Source organism: Glycine soja, chromosome 4 (assembly GCF_004193775.1).
Source record: "Glycine soja cultivar W05 chromosome 4, ASM419377v2, whole genome shotgun sequence".
NCBI classification, from domain to species: Eukaryota; Viridiplantae; Streptophyta; class Magnoliopsida; order Fabales; family Fabaceae; genus Glycine; species Glycine soja.
The window spans coordinates 42,751,863-42,775,448 of NC_041005.1; the positions used below are offsets into that span (position 1 = coordinate 42,751,863).

Sequence of the window (23,586 nt, forward strand, 5' to 3'; positions counted from 1 at the left end):
TCACTCATCTCAAAGGTATAATATGTGGTAAACATGAAGCAGTTTAGGCCAATAAGTCTATGCAATGTATCTTACAAAACTGTGACAAAGATTTTATCTGCAAGTGTCATACCCTAATTTCGTCCGTGGATGATCATTTGCAAACATTTGGATTCTTGCCAACCGAATTGAGTTGCTTAACACCAATTGCCGCACAATCTGTAAGGTTTTTCGACGTTTCGGAAAAGAATGCAGAAAATACCCAAAAGGGAGGATAAAATGGTCATTTGGTGACTTTTTCAGGCCCCTGACTCACCTGGGCCACTAGAAAGCTTAAGGCTGAAGTAACCAGCTCGCCTGGGCGAGCTGAGCTCACCTGGGCGAGCAAGGTTACTTCTGGAGGAAGCAAGCAACTCGCCTGGGCGAGCTGCTATGCAACCTCCACTCCTCATTTCCTATAAATAGGCGTGAGGGGGCTGAGGAGAAGGGTTCAACACTTGATATTGAGAGGTTTTGAGTAAAATTAGTGAGAAGAAGAAGAAAAAACGAGGTCGATGTTGGATCGAGTGGCCTCAAAATAATTAAGAAGGGGGGTTGAATTAATTATTCCTAAACCTTTACTAATTAAAAAGTTTACTCTTCGAAGGCTTTTACTATGTTGTTAAGTAAATGAAAAACAGAAAAGAAACTTAACCAAAAGTAAAAGCGGGAATTAAAATGCACAGCGAAAATTAAAAGAATGGGGAAGAAGGAGACAAACACACAAGACTTTTTATACTGGTTCGGCAACAACCCGTGCCTACATCCAGTCCCCAAGCGACCTGCGGTCCTTGAGATTTCTTTTCAACCTTGTAAAAATCCTTTTACAAGCAAAGATCCACAAGGGATGTACCCTCCCTTGTTCTCTTTGAACAACCTAGTGGATGTACCCTCCACTAGAACTGATCCACAAGAGATGCACCCTCTCTTGTTCTCAGTCAAACCCAAGTAGATGTACCCTCTACTTGTACCACAAAGGATGTACCCTCCAATGTGTTAAGACAAAGTTCTCAGGCGGTTAAACCTTTGAAACTTTGTGAATGGGGATACAAAATAATTTTCAGACGGTTAGTCCTTTGAAATCTTTTGTATATGGGAAAGGGAAGAATCAAAAGAATTCTTAGTCTGTGTCGTTTTGAATTCTTTGACAAGGGAGAAGGGAGACACAAAAGAATTCAGGCGGTTAGTCCTTTGTTCTTTTGGAAAAGGGAGAAGAGAGACACAAAAAGAATTCAAGAGGTTGGTCCTTGGCAAATTCTTTTTGGCAAAGGGAGAAGGGAATGAAAAAGATGAATAGCACAAGTTTTGTCAAGGTTTGGAAAACCAGAAAACTTTAGAAAGCTTTTGACAAAGAAAGAAAGAAAGAAGAAGAAGAAGTTCAAAGAGACTCAAAAATCAATGTGGAAAGATTGCTTGTGTAAAGAATGAATTGGAAAAGATTGATTGATTTTAAAATGCAAAACAAAGCCTTACTTTTATAGACTCTTCATGTCTGGTCAAGAGAACCATTAGAAGAGTTATGACCTTTAGAAAAACTTAAAACCAATTTGAAAAAGTCAAAAACTATTTGAAGAGTTACATCTTTTGATTTGTTCAGAAACTATCACTGGTAATCGATTACCAAATCAGTGTAATCGGTTACACAAAGTTTTTTTGTGAAAGGATGTGACTCTTCACATTTGAATTTGAATTTCAACGTTCAAACACACTGGTAATCGATTACCAAAATATTGTAATCAATTACAACATTTTGAAATCAATTGGAACGTTGTAAATTCAGTTGAAAGCTTTTTGAAAACCATTTTGCTACTGGTAATCGATTACCAGAGAGTAAAAACTCTTTGGTAAAAGGTTTTGAGAAAAATTCATGTGCTACTCAGTTTTTGAAAAAACTTTTTAATACTTATCTTGATTAAGTCTTCTCTTGATTCTTGAATGAATCTTGATCTTAATTCTTGGAAGCACCTTGGCCATTCTCTATGTGGGGAATAGATGTGATTGTAGTTATTAAGCCCAAAGCTTTGAATGGACACCACTTCATTTTGGTCTCCATTGACTACTTCACCAAATGGGTTGAAATGACTTCGTACGCCAGTGTGACCAAGAGAGTGGTGGTTAGGTTCGTAAAAAAAAAGATAATTTGGCAGTATGGATTACCCAGGAAGATTATCACTGATAATGCCACCAATCTGAACAATAAAATGATGAAGGAAATGTGTGAGGATTTCAAGATCCAACACCATAATTCTACGCCTTATAGGCCCAAGATTAATGGGGCAGTTGAGGCTACTAACAAGAATATCAAGAAAATAGTTCAGAAGATGACAATGTCATAAAAGGATTGGTATGAAATGCTCCTTTTTACGCTGCATGGTTATCGGACCTTGGTACGCACTTCAACTGGGGCAACCCCATTCTCTTTGGTATATGGGATAGAGGTTGTGCTTCCATTTGAGGTAGAAGTTCCTTCATTGAGGATTCTAGCCGAGTCAAGGTTGGAGGAATCGAAATGAGCCCAAACTTGCTTTGATCAGTTGAATCTTATAGAAGGTAAGAGATTGACCGCTATGAGCCATGGGCAATTGTATCAAAGTCGAGTGAAGAACGCTTTCGACAAGAAGGTACACCCATGCAAGTTTAGCGAAGGGGATCTCGTCTTGAAGAAAATATCACAAGCACAAAAAGACCACCAGGGGAAGTGGGCTTCAAATTATGAAGGGCCTTTTGTTGTGAAGAAGGCGTTTTTGGGAGGTGCATTGTTACTTGCCGGCATGGACGATGAAGAGTTTCCTTTGCCCGTAAATTTTGATATCGTCAAACGATATTATGCATAGTACCTGGGGCAGCTGGAAGGCTCAATACATGTTTGTTCTCCAAGGTCTCATTGGGATTTTCAAAGTCTTAAAATCCTTTGTAAACCATGATCGCAACATTAATAAATATTGGATTAATGATTTGCATCTTAATTTCCTGTGTTGTGTTTTTACTTCTTAAGAATACACACTATCAATTTTGCTCACTGAATTCGGAGCTATTTCGCTCAATCAATGGGGGAGCCGTAAGCGTTTAAGTAAAAATTGAACACGATAACACTTGTTTAATTGTTGCACTTAAACATCCAAATCATAAGCATGCATGCATTTGCATCTTGTCATCATGCAGATCAGAGGATGAATAAAAAGTCATTTTGAGTGATGGTCAATACCACACCAAAAGTGAAACAATGGTGAGTGAAAGGTGATATAGGTATTTGGTGGTGTTGTTTCACATTTGTTGCATGATGTCATCTCATGTGTGCAAAGCTTAGGGGCAAGTGCTAGGCCTTTGATCAATTAATCATCATCATGCGTCTGACTCAAGACGTTAAAGAAGCGCTCTTAGGAGGCAGTCTAGTATCTCTAATTTTGCCTTTTAAGATTCATGCTTTTATTTATCTATTTTCTTGAATTATGTTTGAATTCTCCTAGTTTATTTGCAACCATAGGAGTTTGAATATATATATAAACATGACAAGGAATATTCAAGATTTTTTGCAAAAAAGGGGTTTTGAAAAAAAAATGAGGGTTAGCTCGCGCTGGGCGAGCATGTCTGGTACAGAAACTTAAAAACGGGGGGGGGGGGGGTGATGCCATTTCTTCCCCAACCTTCAAAGAACATAAAGGTTTATGGGAATACTCGATTCTAGCAACCCTAAGGCTCCATTTTCACTTTTTGCTTTCATTTTCTTGTGCTTTCGTTCATCCCCACAAGTAAGTACCGCTTTCCTTTGGATTTTGGCCTCCCATTGTGATATTTTGGTGCTTTAGTTGTCTATTTTTTGCAAAATTTGTTAGACAAATTATGTGTGAATCCATGTGTTGTTTGCTTGAATTGGGGAGTTGTATGGGATGGCTATAGGCCTATCTTGGGGTCTGGTATGAATTGGCATGTTACATCGACCCTGTTCCTCATTTTTTCATGTTTGAACATGAGCCTACCAAGTGTTCGGTGAAATGCCTTAATGGCCTTTGTGTGTGGTATTGTGAAGTTTGGCTTGTGGAATGAATTTGTGCATATATGGCTGCCATTTTGAGTGTGTGGACAATTTAAGGTGTTAGAATAAAGCGCCAAAAAGATGACTTAGGCCTAGGAATCTAAGTTTTGTCTTGGATGTAAAAAGAAATGCATGAATTAAGTGAATATGAGAGCATGTTTTGTGTGGTTTTTAGGCTAGCATTTGAACTTGCTGCATCATGGGCATGCAAGGTTGCTTCAGGATGAAGTAACAGCTAACCTGGGCGAGCTGTCATGACCCCAAATGCCTTGTTTTGCTATAAATAAGTTTGAAGAGGGGCTGAGAGAGAGGTTCTAAGGTCCAGAGGTCTAGAATTGAGAAGAAAAAAGAGAAAATAAGAAGGAAGAAGAGAAAAAGAAGCAAAATTGTCGTCGAATCGCGACTGTAATCAATTTCTACATCGTTCTTCGTTCGTTCTTCGTTCTTTGACTGGTTAGTGTTTGCTTTTAAGAATTTGAACATGATTCATGGACCCCTAGGGGTCTTCTTTATTGTTTTGTGCATCTTCGTCTCCTTCTCCTATCATCGGTAATCACTTTTCTTTTGTGAAGTAAGTTTTAACCGATCGCTAGTGCCACAATTTATCTTTAAGGGATTGAAGGTTAATAAACAAAAAAAGCCAAAATAAAACCAACTCATAAACTTCTTCATTTCATCAACAATCAAGAGATTGTTTCAAGGTCCAACGCCTTAACGATTCTCTCCGCTTTTCAAAAGTTTAAAACATTGTTTCGAGGTCCAACGGCTTAAACGACTTTTGTTCGCAATTAAAATCAATCTTTCAAAAAAGATAAAATCAATGTAAAACACAAAATTTTAGACTTAAAGAACTACGTAGATATGATTTCCTCATCGCACTTGAGGATACGTAGGAGCAAGGGCAACACCCTTGTCGACCCCAAAAAGTAAAAAAACATAAAAAAGGAAAAGATAATAAACATAAAAAGGGAAAATATATAATTTTGAAGTCATATTTTGCATACTCGATTAGAGGCTGCCGTCCCTTGTGACGGGCGCATGGGGTGCTAATACCTTCCCCGTGCGTAAACAACTCCTGAACCCTCATTTTCAAAATACGCAGACCTTCGCCTTTTTGGTTTTTCTAGAGTTTTCCTCAAATAAATATTGGTGGCGACTCCGCTCGTTTTCTCCCTTGGAGACAAACACTTTGGCCTATTATCTTGGCCTTTTTGCACCCCTGCCGAAGGGTAGGTTACGACAGGTAGCATAAAGTGCCTTTCAAAAATGTGTATATATGTGGCTAGGTAGCATAAAGTGCCTTTCAAAAAATGTGTATATATGTGGCTAGGTAGCATAAAGTGCCTTTAAAAAAAACAAATGTATATATATGTGGATGTATAGCACGAAAATGCTCTTCAAAGAAATGTGTATATATGTGTGGATATATATCATAAGATGCCTTTCACAAAAATATATGTATATGCGTGTATATAGATATATATCATAAAATAGCACAAGCTCCAATGTGTGATTGTTTTCTAATTGCACATTGACACTTGCGTTTGGTGGAAAAAAGCATGCACCATTTAGTTTGTTTGGCCTTTGTTGTGATGATTAGTATTTCATGCAAACTAACTTTGCAAATGCATCCCCACAGGAAATGGCTCTGAAGAAGCTTCCAGCTAAAAGGTCAAGGAAAAATGCCGCTGGAGAGGGTTCCAATGCGGCCCCACAGGTGGATGTGGAGTTTGATGGACACAATTTCTGGAGTGGGGAACACCAGTGCCGATTTGAGGCAATCAAGGGCTGGTCGTTCCTCAAGGAGAGGAGGGTCTAGCTGAGGGACAGAGAATATGCCGAGTTCCAGGAGGCAATGGACTCAGCTGGTGTCACCCATGGCTAAGTACGATCCAGAGATAGTCATGGAGTTCTATGCCAACGCATGGCCTACAAAGGAGGGAGTCAGGGACAAGTGCTCCTGGGTGAGGGGCCAATGGATCCCCTTCAATGAGGATGCCATTAATCAGTTTCTGAGGCATCCACTGGTCTTGGAGGAGGGTCAGCGCTATGAGTTCAGCCAGAGGAGGAGCCAGGCCTCGGGGTTCGACGAGGAGGCCATCAGCCAGTTGCTGTGCGTTCCGGGATAGGACTTTGCCCGGAGCATGGCGGGGAGACGGGTGCGGATTATGCGCACTAGCATGACCACCCTCACACAAATTTGGATAACGTTCCTGCTCAGCAACATTCTCCCCAGCGACCATAATTCAGACCTCCCCCTGCGGAAGTGTCAACTGGTCTATGCCATCCTGACTCAATAGGGCCCTGGGGTTTTCGACGTTAATCATGGGCCTTTGCCAATTCTATGGGGTGCCGGTCAATCCCACCAAGCTTATCCGGCCCCGCATCAGCAGGGATTTCATAGAGAAATACTGCATGCCCAAACAAGTGCAGGGTCAAGCATCGCAGTAGCTCGAGGGGGACCAGCAGCAGCCAGCCGCAAGCGCACCGCCGCCCCTTCTACAGGAGACACTGTCCATATGGTCCACCTCCGCTCACCTGCAGAGGTTAGAGCTCTAGATGCACGGGTACATGCAGCATGTGACTAGCCAGCAGGCGGCTAATCACAGGGGTTAGGTGCAGCTAAATGAGACCTTCTACCGGTACACTATCTACTAGCAGAGCCAGGACACTAGTCCTTTCCCATGGCCTACCCCCGTGCAGTTCGGGGCCACAGTTGCCTGGCCTGGAGATGAGCCCGATTTTGAGACAGGGATAGGACCCGCAAGGGCCCCTAAGGACGACGAGGGAGCTCAGGAGGATGATGATATGGCTGATGTGCTGGATTTCTTCACTTGAGGAGGCAGAGTCGCACGGCCAGGATCACCACAAAACTATGATTATGTCTTTCATTTTATGTTATCACTTTCAGTTTTTATCTATTATATCATTTCAATAAAACTGGACTCTATGTTAGCGCTTTCAATATTTGTTATCTCATTGTGATAGACCTGAAATTGATGTTATCGCTTTTAGTTTTTGTTATCTTATTGTGATTTACTTTACCGTTTCTAACGTATTGTCGTACTATTGCATTGCGATGATTTGTCTGAATCAAGAAAAATCTAAGCAAAAAAAAGGGCCTTGTGTATTGTTTTCTTTTCATTCACAGGCCTTTTGTTCCTTTGATAAAGCGTAATCTCGGGTAACAATTTTGCCCAGATTACAAACTTTTTCTATAAAAACTAAAAACTAAAAAAAAAAAAGAAAGAAAACTACAAAGCCAACACGCTTTTGAAAAAGAATGACCGCCAGTTTCTTTGGAAAATTCATGGATCAAAACACAAAAAGGATTTTGAAAAAAAAAATGTGTGCGCTTAAAGGATGAACACAATGAAAGATTTTCTTGAAATGCCTAAATGGACTCGGATGTGTGCATGATTTGATAAAAAGAGCAACTTTTGAAACACTAGTTCAATTTGGATGGGAAAACAAACCCTAAGCCTTAGTGTTTACATGGCCACAAAGCTTTATGTTTGACTGCTCACATGGATGTGTGTTATGATCAATTTTGCATGAATTTCTAATCATCATCATCATATGCGTGTCATGGAAATGATTTGGGCATTCTTTTATTCCTGAGCCACTTGCTAAACAAATATCCCGACATACATCATGTTCTGCCATTTGCAGGCCTTTTGGGCCAAACGTCAATTTTTTGGCCATAACCTTGACCTAGGATGGAAATTACCTTGGGTTATAAACGTGCGTCAATAGAAAAGAAAAGAAAAAAATCAATCAATCAAAGATTGAAGAAGAGCAAAAGAAAATAGAAAAGAAAGAAAGAAAAGAAAAAGAGAGATTCTTTGGACCAGACAATGTTTGAACAATGTGCAGAATTGTCAAAAGCAAATAGGAAAGAAAATAGTAATAGTAACAATGTGCAATCGCCTGCTTAGTTACAAGCCAAATCTTTGTGTCCGCTTTTATTCCGCGCCGAACCAAAGAGAAAAGGTAACAAAAAGGGGAAAAGCCCGAATGACCTAAGCCAAATTTCCCACCAAAATCCAACTTCCTAAAATTCCTATTGATCCATGATTGCGCATATTATCCTTGATTTAATGGGAAGTGATTTACAAAGTCAAATCATGACATATCTGTGATTTGGAGTTAGGATGAAACACTTGTCTGTGTGAGATTTTATACACTTTGAGTGGTTTTCCTCTATTCAATTGGGCCCAGTGTTTTCTTCTAATGCTCTTTTAGAAATGAAATGCGAATGTCCCAAATCTCATTTGTGGTTATGAAAAATTCTATCAGCATGCTTTCCTTCCCCAGTAGTCACATTGTTTTTTCTTCAAAAATACATGTTGTTCTGGTCGGTTTGGAGGTTTGTTTCTTTGCTAAGCGTGTTCGTGTTTTAGTAAAAGATTTCCAAGACTATCACAGTCTTATTTGCCTCATAGATTATCAAGTCCGTTGGCATGCAAAGATAATCAAGGTCATCTACCTCTTTTTCAAAGCCTTCAATGTCTTAAGACCAAGACTATCACAGTCTTCTTTGCCTTAGAGACTATCAAGTCCGTTGGCATGTAGAGACAATCAAGGTCATCTGACACTTACTCGAAGACTTCAATGTCTTTCAACCAAGACTATCACAAACTTCTTTGCCTCAAAGACTATCAAGTCTGTTGGCATGCAAAGATAATCAAGGTCATCTGCCTCTTTTTTGAAGATTTCAATGTCTTACGACCAAGACTATCACAATCTTCTTTGCCTCAGAGATTATCAAGTCCATTGGCCCGTAGAGACAATCATGGTCATCTGCCCTTTTTTCGAGGACTTCAATGTCTTTCGACCAAGACTATCATATTCTTCTTTGCCTTAGAGAATATCAAGTTCGTTGGCATGCAGAGACAATCAAGGTCATCTGCCTCTTTTTCGAAGACTTCAATGTATTTCGACCAAGACTATCACAGTCTTCTTTGCCTCAGAGACTATCAAGTCCGTTTGCATGCAAAGACAATCAAGATCATCTGCCTCTTTTTCGAAGACTTAAATTTCTTACGACCAAGACTATCACAGTCTTCTTTGCCTCAGAGACTATCAAGTCTGTTGGCCTGCATAGACAATTAAGTTCATTTGCCTCTTTTTCGAAGACTTCAATGTCTTTCGACCAAGACTATCACAGTCTTATTTGCCTCAAAGACTATCAAGTCCGTTGGCCTGCAGAGACAATCAAGGTCATCTGCCTCTTTTTCGAAGACTTCAATGTCTTATGATCAAGACTATCATAGTCTTCTTTTCCTCAGAGACTATCAAGTCCGTTGGCCTGCAGAGACAATCAAGGTCATCTACCTCTTTTTCAAAGACTTCAAAGACTTTCGACCAAGACTATCACAGTCTTTTTTGCCTTTGAGACTACCAAGTCTGTTGGCTCGCAGAGACGATCGAGGTCATCTGCCCCTTTACATTTTAAAGACTTCAATGTCTTTTTTCAAGACTATCACAGTCTTCTTTACATTTCTAAGACTATAAAAGTTTGTTATCATGCGGAGACAATCATGGTCATCTGCTTCTTTACATTTTAAAGACTTCGATGTCTTTTGTCAAGACTATTATAGTCTTCTTTACATTTCCAAGACTATCAGAGTCTTTTATTTCTAGACTATCACAGTCTTCTTTACTTTTCCAAGACTATCAAAGTTTGTTGACTTGCGGAGACTATTAATGTCTTCCGCTCTTTACCTTTTCAAAGACCGTCAGAGTCTTTTGTTTCAAAGACTATCAGAGTCTTTCGTCAAGACTTCAATGTCTCTTTTACTTTGCAAAACTTCAAAGGTCTTTTGTTGATACACCTGATGCCTCTTATACTCTTTCTTTTGACAGGTTTCACTGCTTGGGCTTCTGCTAGTGGCCGGTCATATGGTGAGATCGCTCGAACGAAATTAGTGTCTTTATCTTTACTTTCCTTTTATTTCCAATAAAAGATAAGTAAAGAGGGACAACTGTCATATCCTAATTTCTTCTGGAGACGATCATTTGCAAACATTTGGATTCTTGCCAGCCGAATAAAGTTGCTTAACACCAATTGACGCACAATTCGTAAGGTTATTTGACGTTTCAGAAAAGAATGCGGAAAATACCCAAAAGGGAGGGCAAAATGGTCATTTTGTGACTCTTTCAGGCCCCTGGCTCGCCTAGGCTAGCCTTTGGCTTGCTTGGGCCACCAGAAAGCTTAGGACTGAAGTAACCAGCTTGCCTGCGCAAGCTGAGCTCGCTTGGGCGAGCAAGGTTACTTCTGGAGGAAGCAAGCAGCTCGCCTGGGTGAGCTACTGTGCAACCTCCACCCCTCATTTCCTATAAATAGGCATGAGGGGACTGAGTAGAAGGGTTCAACACTTGATATTAAGAGGTTTTGAGTAAAATTAGTGAGAAGAAGGAGAAAGAAGAAGAAAAAATGAGGCCGAGATGCTTCCAAAACGTTTCTGTGATCGTTCTTCGTCCATTCTTCATCGTTCATCATTCATCGATCGGTTAGTTTCTATTTTTGAAGTTGTGAATTCATTCTATGCACCCTTAGGGGTCCCTTCTTGCTTTTCGCATCTTCATCTTCATTCTTCTACCATCAGTAATTTTATTTCTTTGTGTAAAGCGAGTTTCAACCGATTAATTGTGCCGTAATCTCCTTTTTATCATTGTAAAGCGAGTTTCCACCGATTACTTGTGCCGTAACTTCACTTAATCATTGTAAAATAAAAATTCAATTGATCGTTTTTGCCGTAACCTCGGTTAATCATTGTAAAATAAAGTTTCAACCGATTATTTACTTCGCAAGTCTTCTTTTAATGAGTTTGAAAGTAACCAAGTGAAACCAAAGTTAAAATCAACACCTAATCAAGCTCTTGTCCGCAAAAATCGCTTGAAGTCGTTCAATGTCCAACGCCTTAACGGTCTCTTTTGCTTTTATCGATTAAAATGAACCTTTTAAAAGTCTAAAATCAACTATACGCGTAACTTTCTCGCTTAAAAGAACTACGTAGGTCTGAGTTCCTCACTGCACTTAAGGATACGTAGGAGTAAGAGCCCTGCTCTTGTCGACCCCAAAAAGTAAAAACATAAAAAAGGGAAAATAAACAAAAATTGAAGTCATGATTTTGCTTATTTGATTAAAAGTTGTCGTCCCTTGAGATGGACGCGTGGGGTGTTAATACCTTCCACGCACGTAATTAACTCCCGAACCTTTTTATTCTTAAAATTCGTAGACCCTTTTTGGTTTTTTCTAACGTTTTCCTCAAATAAATGTTGGTGACGACTCTGGACATTTTCCTTCCTTGGAAGACGCACCCGTGAGTCTCGCGTTGCCCTCCCGTCGAAGGATAGGTTGCAACAACAAGACTTAGACAGGTCATGCAGGAGCTTATTGATCCTTGGCAGTGTAACTTTATCCCTAATAGGCAAAGCGATGATACCATTATCATTGCACAAGAAGTGATCCATTTTGTGAAGAATAAAAAGGGGCAACAGGGTTGGATGGCAGTCAAAATAGAGTTGGAAAAGGTGTATGATAGAATTAAATGATGTTTTGTTATAGACACCCTGGAGAATATTGACTTCCTGGACATCTTTGTCAACTTGGTAACTCATTTTTAAAATAAAATTAAAATATTAAATTACATTATTGTAATTTTTTAAAAGCTTCTAATGTTTTTATGTCTGCTTTTGTCTTTGGGTTTTATTTTTATTCTTTAATTAATAATTAATGTTCTTAAAATAATGATTAGTATTGTCTTATTTTATATTTTTATGTTAATTTTGCAAAATCTTCTTTTAATGTTTTTATTGTTGTCTTTCCCTTTTAGTTTTGAGTTTAATAGTTAATCATGTATGTATTAAAAAGTCATTTAGAACTAAACTTGTCGTTTTTAATAAGATTTCTTTCAAATTTTATGAATAAAAAAAAGAAATTGAAAGAGGATACCTCACCGATCAATTTTTTTTATAGATATTAGAAATGATAAATATTTTGTCTCATGATTATTCAAAAATCAAAATTAATCATCTTTGTGATTAAAATATTTTTATAGCTTGATCATGATGTTTTGTTTTTGAGTTTTTGGGTTATAATACGGACATTCAGTAGTATCACACAAATAAATTTCAATAATTATAAAATATAACATTATTAAGCAATATTTTATTTAAGCAATTAATGTTTTCTTTGATTTAATTAAGGATTTGATAGCAGTCAACGAAAAGTTAAATTTGACTACGCTTGAAATGTATTTTGTCTTTTCTCGAGTGCGTCTTAATTTGATTATTCAACAAAATAAAAATGTCTTATTTTGATCCCCTGTAATGCATAGTTTTCTTGAGGAAAGTCATGTAAAAAGAAAAGATTAATACAGCAGTAAGATACTTTTGTTAAAGTTGCTTTTAATAATTCATCCATAATGCTACGATAAGACAATTACTTGAAAAAATATAATTTTTAAAAAGTATAAGTACACAAAATTATAAAAAAGTAAGAAAGTTAAAATAGAAGTAGAGGGAGAAAGATAAGGAACGAACAGTGTACCTACCGCATGCAAAGCAAGCACTCTACCATTTGACCTACATTACCATGTTGACAAGACTCAAAATATAATTTTACTTCATCTTCAAACTCAAGAGAAAGCTATTTCCCTATTCTTGAATACATGTTGATTGTTGACCTGGATTGAAAATTACCTTATTATTTTAAGCATGAAATGCAAGTGAAGAACGAATTAATACGTATTTTGGTGTGCATTTGCAAAATTAATTCTAGTTAAAATCAACTAAATAATGGACCCTGCACGGGATAGAAATTTATGAAAATACAATACTGTATTTTTATGAAATGATATTTTTTTTAGATTAAAAATTTTATGATAAATTTGAAGAGAAATGAATAAAACAAAGCAAACACATAATATACTTTACAAATATAAATTAAAACTCTTAGTTTTAAATACTTTATTTGATTCAACCAACATAGTCCGATGCATTTTAAGGAAAATACCTCTTTCAAACTTAATGTCCTATTACAACACCAATTTTAAAACATAACATTAACAACAATATGAAATAATGCTATTATAACAATATCACACCAATTTTACCTATATAGCAAGTTTTCATAATCAACGTCTCAACGGAAGAAACTCAATATTTGGCTCGACCCACTTATTGCTGAAGTGGATATCCTATATCTTTATTTTGGTTAATGTTATCACTGAAAATATAAAAAAATACCAAATATAAGAAGGAAAAAAACAAATGCCAATTTGTAAACAATTAAATGATTTAATAAGAATGTGAGATGATGCCAACCCCCCAAAAGACATATAGCATATTAAGAATAAGCTACCTATATTAAATTTTAAAAGACTTCCTTGTAAACTTGTAGGTATTTTCGCTGCATCATTCTTAATACAAATTGTGTCTTCTACTATGTATTATTCAATGAGACCAATAATTTTTTTATGATGTATGAAGATCTTTCTTCAACCAAACTTTCATATTTTTAGATAAGAGTTTTTTTATAAATAGTAGCCCGTATATATCCTCAAATTGAACCCTACAATAATTACAGATGTTGTAAAATGCAATGAAAGAAAAAATTGTTCTCAATGACAACTTTAATAAGCAATAAATATTTTCATCGAGTAAAAGCAATTTGATATTGTTTGTTTAATTATTAGTCAAGAACTTTCCAAAAACACAAACATCTACTATCTTCTATTCAATCTTTGCAGTCACAATAATTTTCGAAGCCATTTTGAATTTGCATGAAAATAAAAAAGTATGAGAAACAAATAAGTGAAATTATTATTAAAAATTACAAGTGTCTTGAAGGTTATTAATATTAGCCCAAATACCTTACGCACCAGATCATCAGTAGATCACTAAAGATTCTTGTGCAACAATAGAATACAAATGATTAAAAAAAGTTGTGGATTATATAAAGAGATGAATCATCATAACATTATTCAGACTTGTATATCATCATAGACCACAGGACCTTAAGATTTTCTATGAAATTATAATAACATTTCACAAGCTTAGAATTGAAAGCATTAATCACTAGTAGAAAAAGCACATGACGGTTGTATAAAACATTCAAAGAAAGTTTAAAACTGTCTTTGTAATTAACATTGTCGAAAGTCAAAACTTTTGATGATGATTCTAACAAAAACCGTCTTAGAAAATGATACTCTTTTAAGACGATTGTTAGTATCATGATTAAAAAAACTTGTGGATTATATAGAGATGAATAATCAAAACATTATTGAGACTTGTACATCATCATAGGCTACAGGACCTTAAGATTTTCTATGGAATTATAATAACATTTCGCAAGCTTAGAAATGAAAGCATTCACTACTAGAAAAGACACATACAACAACGGTTGTATAAGACATTCAAAGACGATTTTGAACCGTCTTTGTAACTAATGTTGTCAAAAGTCAAAATTTTCGATGACAATTCCAACAAAAATCATCTTAGAAAAGGATATTCTTCTAAGACAGTTGTTAGTTAAAAACCGTCTTAGAATGCTATATTTCTAAGACGGTTCTCTAAAAAATCGTCTTAGAAGGGTACCATTTTAAGATGGTTTTTACCATTCTAAGATGGTTCTAATCTAGAACCATCTTAAAATGGTATCCTTCTAAGACGGTTTTTCAAATAACCATCTTAGAATACATTAAAAAAAAAATTAAAATAATGTCTTAGAGCTTTGCCAATATACATTGCTTTTTATAATGGATATGCGTTTACATATTTAAACTTGCTCAAATATGTAAATGGATTCACAATAGTATCATGACTGTATTCAATTTATCTATGAATATCATATTTAATTTCCTTTTAAATCAAAACAATATTCAAATCTACCTTTGGTTACAAGCTCAATATAGATATATAAATTTGATGCATCATGCAATAAACAACATGCATAATGTAAATTATAAAATATAGTTTCTCACAAGGCTCCATTTATTCTATGAAATTACAAGCCTTACAAAACAAAAAGATTGATGGAAGCTAACTTTTTTATAGCTGACAAAATATGAGCATAGCCAAAATATTGTAGTATAACTAACGAGAATAATTGATGGGACCCCACGGTATCCAAAGTTTTTGACTTGCAACATAAAATATAATGTTGGTTCCTAATTTTTTATAAAATAAATAATTTGAAAACTAGTTCCTATCCCAAACTCCACATAATGTTCACTTATTTGACCCTTTGTATTGCACTCAAGCCCATAACACCCTGGCAGTTGAACCAAATGCAGGAAAAGTGATCTCAGTTTGAATTAAATGCTCTACTCCGTTGGATGAAAAAATATAGATAATGAACCTCACTCACCTAGAATAAAAAGATTAGAATCATCTTCATTTTATCATTGGAGAAACCCACAATATTACAAAAATGATTTACTTCCTGACTTCCAGGTGGTCTTATTTTTTACATTCTTAGTTATTAAAGTTTTGCGGATCCTCCTTGATATAAATATAATACATTTTTTGGCTTACGATGACATCATTTAAATCTAAAATGCCACATAAATACTCTCTCATTTTTCATTTAGAGGGGTAGGCATCGTCAAGCATATAATTCTAATCTTGGCTCAAGCTACAATTTGTCCACTATACAAAAAAGAACCCAATAAAACATTTTAGATGTGTGAAGAGTCTTAAGACCAATGGAAACTATCAGCATAGATTCAACAATGATACATGACAAGAAAATATCAAACTGAACATAAAGGGTAAAGGAAAAGACAAGAAAAGTACCATTTCAGTGCCAATCTATTGAATTATATTCTCATGTTCAAATTGACTCAAAAGTGCAATTTCCTGGGAGGGTGGAAGAAGCACAATGAGAGAAAGAAATATAAAGGGAAAAATATTAAGGATAACAATAAAAGTTGTTTCCACTTTCCTATACAAACTTTTGAAAATAAGAAACAAGGTGTTAATTTTGTAATTAAAAGTGAAAGCAGAAAATGAAAATAAGAAACATTCTTCTCAAACCAAGCATCCCTTAAAGTATGAAGAAACTATGTTTTGTATGCCTCTTGGATATAGGCATGCTCTGTAGCATCTTGATCAACAATTAATTTGATGACAACGCCAATATCACGTCCTAATCCTATAAAAACCATTGAGTTGGCACAAAAAAAATGGTCCAACAGGGGCCTTCTTATTAAGTCTAATAAGAATATCAATAGACTATTCCTTGACAATTTTCAATATTGCGAAACTTCAATGTGTAAGAAATGATTTGGGTATGTATGTTTCTATCAATAGGCATGCATAACAAATAATAATAATAATAAAAATCATAGAGTAATGATACAATTAATGATAAAATTTATACCTTCAACAGAAGGGCATTACAAACCTTCTCCTTGATTGCTTTGTCCACACGCTACAAAGTTGATAATAGACAGAACATTGTCAATGATACATATTTGCAAAACATATCTCAGATTTACTGTTAATATAGCATACCTTCGGGTTGGTGAAGAGGAGATCATCACTAACAATATGGACTTGTTGGCCAACTTCAACTATTAATTTCACATGGTGCTCCCAATCATCCTGATCAAATGGATCCTCAATGGACACAATTGGATAATCTGCCACATATGATTTGTACACATTCTTTAAGTTGTCTCCTAAGATTTTCTGTGATTCATCATTATTCTACAATAAGGTAGTCAGTTATCTAGTTAAAGCATTTGAAAAAGAAATATATCTTAACTGAGCAAAATGAAAATTCAAAAGAAAAAGGGAAAATGTTTCGAATTTGTCAACCTCTTCCTTAAAATTCAAGTGATAGGTTTTGTCCTTGTCATCATAAAATTTTGAAGCAGCAACATCCATCCCAACTACAACCTGTAAGAATAGAAACTAATCAGCCATATGTCAAGATACTAAATTAGATTCAGTAGACAAAGATTCAACCTTTCCAGTGTAACCAGCTTTAGCAATGGCAATATCCATCCCAATTACAACCTATAAGAATAGAAACTAATAAGCCATATGTCAAGATACTAAATTAGATTCAATAGACAAAGATTCAACCTTTCCAATGTAACCAGCTTTAGCAATGGCAATCTTCAGAAGCTCAAGACCTTCTTTGTTTTTTTAGGGACAAAAAACATATTAAGCAAAAAAAAAAAAATAATGTTTAGGGGGACCAAACCAATATATTAAAATACATGTAAAAATTATATTTTTTTTGGAAATTGGAGGAGGGATACACTTACCTCACCCATAATTACAGGAGATTTAATTTATTTTTTTTAAAATTTTGGTTTTTGAATTGTTTCCACTATAATTGTATTTCTATTTAAAGCCAACTAGCCATGTGATAGTTGAGTTTCCTAATAAAAGCCCTTGCAGTAGTTATCACTTTTATAATTTAATTTGCAACCTACACTGTACTTGTTATCTTGCCCAATTATTTGTGCTTAATAGAGACATATGGAATGACTTACTCATGGACAGTTCTTCACAATGCATGTCACAACACTACCAACATAATCTGTTGGGTTACAAGTGTGAGGTGAAGTCCCACATCGGGTAGAAGTGGAAAGGTTGAGCACCATATAAGTGGGGAGAAGACCTATAAACCTGAGCCTTAAGGTTTTGGGTTAGAGTGTGGTGTCAGACTTCCTTATGTGGTGGCTCGTGGTCCACAGGTGTACCCCTCGAATCTCCCCAACAATTGGTATCAGAGCTGATGGTTCAAGTTGGTGACTGGCTCAGACGAGTATGCAAGTACCGTAGGTGGCCAGAATGACTACAGCATGCCTCGCAGGTGAAGCGGGGTGGCCAGAATGGCTAGCGGGCAGGGCAAGTACCATAGATGGCCATGGCTATACTCGTGGAAGACTTCCGCTCGAGGATAAGACTACCATGTGGAAGAGACTCACACTTGAGGGGGAGATGTGTTGGGTTACAAGTGTGAGGTGAAGTCCCACATCGGGTAGAAGTGGAAAGGTTGAGCACCATATAAGTGGGGAGAAGACCCATAAACCTTACCCCTCGAATCTCCTCAACAAGAATCACCTCTCACTTACACAACATCAATTGTAGATATCATCTTCTTTGGATACTCTGGGTCTGGACATTGAACAATGTTACTCTCAATCTGGACAAATTGCAAAAAAAAAAAAATAATGGTAAAAACATCTACAGAATTGGATATGGCACTGTATGAATAATTTAAAAGTTAGTAGCAAATAGATGATTATTTGGTAAATATATAAAAGTCTAGTGCATATTAAATTCATAAAATATTCTAGTTAAAAAGGATTGGAGGTAGCAACATGCATAAGTATATTACTTCTTTAGTTGTCCCAAACCAGCACTATGCCATTGTAGTTTTTTTTTTTATTTTTATTTTCACCATTTTGATCACAAAACACAAGCCACTCAATACCAAAACCAAACGATACCATTTGTGTCATAAGCTCAAAAGGCTATTTTTCAATATAAGTTAGATAACTATAAAAATAGTATTAAAGAATGTAATTAACAATATTAAATTGAAAGAGACAGGGTAAGGTAAGAAAAAGAGGAATACAAGGTATTTGAAAGTTAAAACACAAAATGAAAGATATAATAGGAAATATGAAAAATAACAAGATCCAAAGGGAGATTGTGGATATGTTCATATAGTCAAAATAGTGCTATCTAATTGAAAATGAAGTAATTGACTATTATCATGAAAATGAATAACTTGCCTGGCCTCCCTTATCCATCTTTCTCAAGGCCAGTAAAAAAAACAAATTTTAGAAATTCATAAATTGAAGCCTACATTATATTGGTAACAAAACATTTAGATCATTGGAAAATATACCTGTAGAAGTCACAATTTCTTTCAAGTTGATTACATTTTGATGGTGCAATTTCTTTAGAATTTTAATTTCACGTATAGCAGTTATAGGAAACTTCAATGACAAAATTTACAGTACGATTCAGAAGGGAGACTCATATCAGAGACACAACAACATATAGCTATTGCAACTTTAAATTTTGATAAACTGAAATGCACAATCAAATGTTTGAAAATGAAGCAAAGAAGCACAAAGGATATCACAGATGAAGCATCAAACCAGGAGCATTAACTTATGAGTTATGCTTCCAAATCTCTCTCTCTCTCTCCATACACACACACACACACACACACACACACACACACACACACACACACACACACACACACACACACACACACACACACACACACACACACATATATATATATCATGAAACATTCAACAATAAGGTCAAAGATATACCCCTTCTCTCTCATTGTCCATTCGTATTTTCTTCAGGGCAACAATTTCTCCAGATTTAATCTCTCTATCCATGTAAACCTGACTGCAAGCATAAATGTTTAAAAGTATTACTTCCCTTCAGGAAATATCAGCAATGAGGTAGAAACAATTAGTGAAACATAAAGTAGCTAAAGCATTCCAATATATTGAAGCCAAATTTATTTATAAAAAAAGTACCTTCCGATGGTTGGCTTGTGGTCAGTAAGTAAATTCCGTAGTCAAAAAATCGATCATATATTTTATCATGATCCCTTGTAGTAGCTAGTTGCTTCACTATCCCTTCAATCTACAGACACCAATAATCAAAGACCAAAAACCCTAAAACCCAAAATTGAGCGAATTGCAAAAACAAAATGAAAAGGGGCAGAGGAAAAACATCAAGAGCAACATATTTGTGCTTCTCATAAAGCTTGTCAGCAAGGTTACAAAGCACAACTGTTGGAATCAATGAGAGAGCGTCGACCATGGCAACCCCCAACAAGTTGGAAACTCTTTGATTGTCGAAAAGAAATTAACTTTACAAATCAAATTCATTTTCGGATCTTTTCTTGCTCCAAAAGAAACATTTTGGTGTTTTCTTTTTGTAGGTTTCCCCCCACTCTCTTATTTTCAAATCTCCTTTCCTTCTTCTCGTCACTCTCGGAGAATCATTCGAAACCTGCCACAATAACCAAAATGAAACACATAAGCGAAGAAAAAAAAACTAAAACCCTTTAAGAGAGAGAAAAGGAAGTTACAGGGTCTTGGAGGATTTCACAGCATGGTGCAAGGTAAGCACGAGCACGTCATCATGGTGGATCTGGTCTTGGAGGTGCTGACGACGAGGTGGCCTTAGTCCTTCTCGCGATGGCTTGGGAACCCTAGAGGGGATTGAGAGTGAGAAAGAGACTAAGAATAGAGAGCGACAAAGAATAACAAGAGCTAGATATTAAAAAAAGAGAAAAACATTCTAAGATAGTTTTGTGAAAATCATCTTAGAATGATAGTCTTCTAAGACGGTTTTCATAAAACCGTCTTTGTTGAAAAACCCATATTTACAAAATTGTCACAGCCTTATATACTAAGACAGTTCTTGATGAATCGATGTCGTTTTGTTGTCGTAGAAAATGATTTTTTAGTAGTGATTACTCTTAAAAAAGAAGAATTGAAAACATTGAAAAATAGAATGCAAAGACTAAAAAATAAATGAAAGGTTACCAACACCTAACCATCACCTAAATCACAATAAATTGTGGAAGACAAAAAATTTGAAAAATGGAATATGTGCGAAGAGTATGGTCCGTTTGATTTGTTAAAATTATGGTACTGGATTAGACAAGAAGAGCAGGACAGGATAAAAAGGCAAGTTATAGGATAATATTTTATCTTGTATATTGTTTGACGAATAATGAACAACACAAGTAAAATAATATAAAATTTACTAAAGTACATAACATTCATTATCTTAATATAATTGATATTAAATTTAATAAGTTTACCGAAATAAAATAGAGAGAAATTAGAATAAAAAATCCATTATTTCCTTTTTAAAATGATTACTTTGATTAATTACTATTTTTTTTATTATTAAACAAATATAATTAGAGACATAGATGTCTTTCTAATCCTTTGTATCTGGGACAAAAAGTTTCCTTATGATTTTCTTGTTAGCATAAAACCGTTACATGGCTCATAAATAGAATTTAAGTAGTTATTACAAGGTTTTTATTTTCTATTATTGGCTTTTGATGGAGGAGCCAAATAATAAAGCAATACGTTTTGGGTTTTGAGAAGGATCTCTTGCCTTTCCTATAAAAAGCATATGATGCTCTATTGATTCACACACATTCAGAAAAGACAAAGGCTAGAAGATCTCTCTATCTATAAACACTGACAATACTAAAAAAACTTATTTTTTACGACACACTTTCTAAGACGGTTATGAGGAACCATCTTAGAATGTGATGCAACTACAATTTTGTAATTAGGGGAAATTAAAACTATGAGGGTTTTATGTAAAACCGTCTTAGTTTTAATTTTCTCTAATTACAAAATTGCCACTGTTGGATCAAGTGGCCTCAGAATAATTAAGAAGGGGGGGTTGAATTAATTATGAACGTGTCTTGACTAATTAAAAATTTATCATTCTTAATGTTACTAGAATCAATTCGACTTTACTACTAAGTTATGAGAAAGTAAAGAACGAAAACAATAACTGAGACAAAAGTAAAGCGAAAATAAAAGTACACAATGGAAAAGTAAAAAGTGTAGGGAAGAAGAAGACAAACACAAGATTTATACTAGTTCGGTCACAACCTGTGCCTACATCCAGTCCCTAAGAAATCACAGGTTCTTGAGATTTTCAATAACCTTGTAAAATCCTTTACAAGCAAATATCCACAAGGGATGTACCCTCCCTTATTCTCATTGAACAACCAAATGAATGTACCCTCCACTTGAACTGATCCACAAGAGATGTACCCTCTCTTGTTCTCTGCATTACAACCCAAGTAGATGTACCCTCTACTTATACCACAAAGGATGTACCCTCCAATGTGTTAAGACAAAGAATTCTCAGGCGGTTAGTCCCTTGAATCTTTGTAAGGGGAAACAAAAGATATCTCAGGAGGTTAGTCCTTTGAAATCTTTTATTTAAAGGGAAGAGGAAGAATCAAAAGAATTCTCAGGCGGTTAGTCCTTTGAATCTTTTGGCAAGAGGGAGAAGGAAGAATCAAAAGAATTCTCAGGCAGTTAGTCCTTTGAATTCTTCTGGCAAGAGGGAGAAGGAAGAAAAGATAGCACACTTTTGTTTTCTACAAAATTTCCACTTGCAGAAAAACAAAGTTTTGAAACAAAGTTTAGAAAGCTTTTTGGCAAGAAAAAGAAATGGACAATGGTTAAAGAAAGATTGTGAAAAAGGATTGTTTGGAAGAATATCACACACACACTTTTAACGTGTGCCAAAGTCATGCTTTTATAGACTCTTCATGTCCGGTCAAAGAAACCATTGGAAGAGTTATGACTTTTGAGAAAACCATGTTAAGAGTTATAACTCTTAACTTTTTCTTCAAAACTGTTCAATGGTAATCGATTACCACAAAGGTGTAATCGATTACACAATGTGTTTTATGAAAATTTGTGACTCTTCACAATTGGATTTGAATTCCAATGTTCAGATTCACTTGTAATCAATTACTAATATAGTGTAATCAATTACACTATTTGAAAATCAATTTGGAACATTATAAAAAATTTGAAAACATTTTGAAAATCAAACTAGTCACTGGTAATCGATTACTGAATAACTGGTAATCGGTTACCAGAGAGTAATCACTTTGGTAACTTTGAAAATTTGAGAAAATTCTTTTGTAAAACAAAACTGTGCTATTTGGTTTTTGAGAAATTCTTTTAATACTTATCCTATATGAAGTCTTGACTTGTTGCTTCTTGATTTCTTCTCTTGAATCTTGAATCTTGGATTGAATTCTTGATGCTTGATCTTGAAGTCTTGAATCAATCACTTGGGCTTTTGGCATCATCAAAATTGCTTGGTTCATCATCATGAAGCTTGCTTCGACAATCTCCCCCTTTTTGATGATGACAAACCTGAAATCAAGAAACGCATACAAGCTCTATCTTCTAATCGATGACTCACTTAATTCTCCCCCTTTATTTTTGAGTTTAAGCTTCACTTGAAATTAAGTTATTTAATTATATGAGTTCTTGATTTAATCCCAACTTTTTCTCCCCCTTTGGCATCAACAAAAAGCCAAAGTGCGTATAGAGACATAAAATCATACATTCACTCATAATCATGCAAACAAGGAAGACAATAATGCATACATAAACTAAGCAAGTATTATAATAATTCATTCATAAACTATAATATAATGTCAGATAATTTAGAGAGTCATCCAAGATAACCAAATTAAAACAACTAAATTAGAAAGTAACATACTAATAAGTGTTTCAAAACATAGCCAAATACACGGCTAGAAATCAATATACTAATAATAATAGGAATGTCTAAACTGATGGTGGTGGTGGAGGTAAATCAAACTAGTCATGAATAATGGTGACATCTTCTTCAACCTTTGCAATCCTTGAGTTCATCTCCTTGAATCGTGTGTCCACTTGACATTCCGAGGAGTCAAACCTCTCACCAACATAGGTTTGAAGTCCATCAAACTT

At 35.5% G+C, this 23,586-nt stretch overlaps 1 protein-coding gene across 1 annotated transcript; it reads right to left on the reverse strand.

Moving 5' to 3' along the window:
* Positions 1-16,436: 16,436 nt before the first annotated feature.
* Positions 16,437-17,937, reverse strand: LOC114410828 (enolase-like). Its single transcript, XM_028374747.1, has 5 exons — positions 17,842-17,937; positions 17,033-17,083; positions 16,883-16,963; positions 16,577-16,771; positions 16,437-16,493 (listed from the first exon to the last, which is right to left on the reverse strand). Exons 1-5 carry the CDS (start codon positions 17,935-17,937, stop codon positions 16,437-16,439), a joined length of 480 nt encoding a protein of 159 aa, XP_028230548.1.
* Between the last annotated feature and the right edge of the window lie 5,649 nt (positions 17,938-23,586).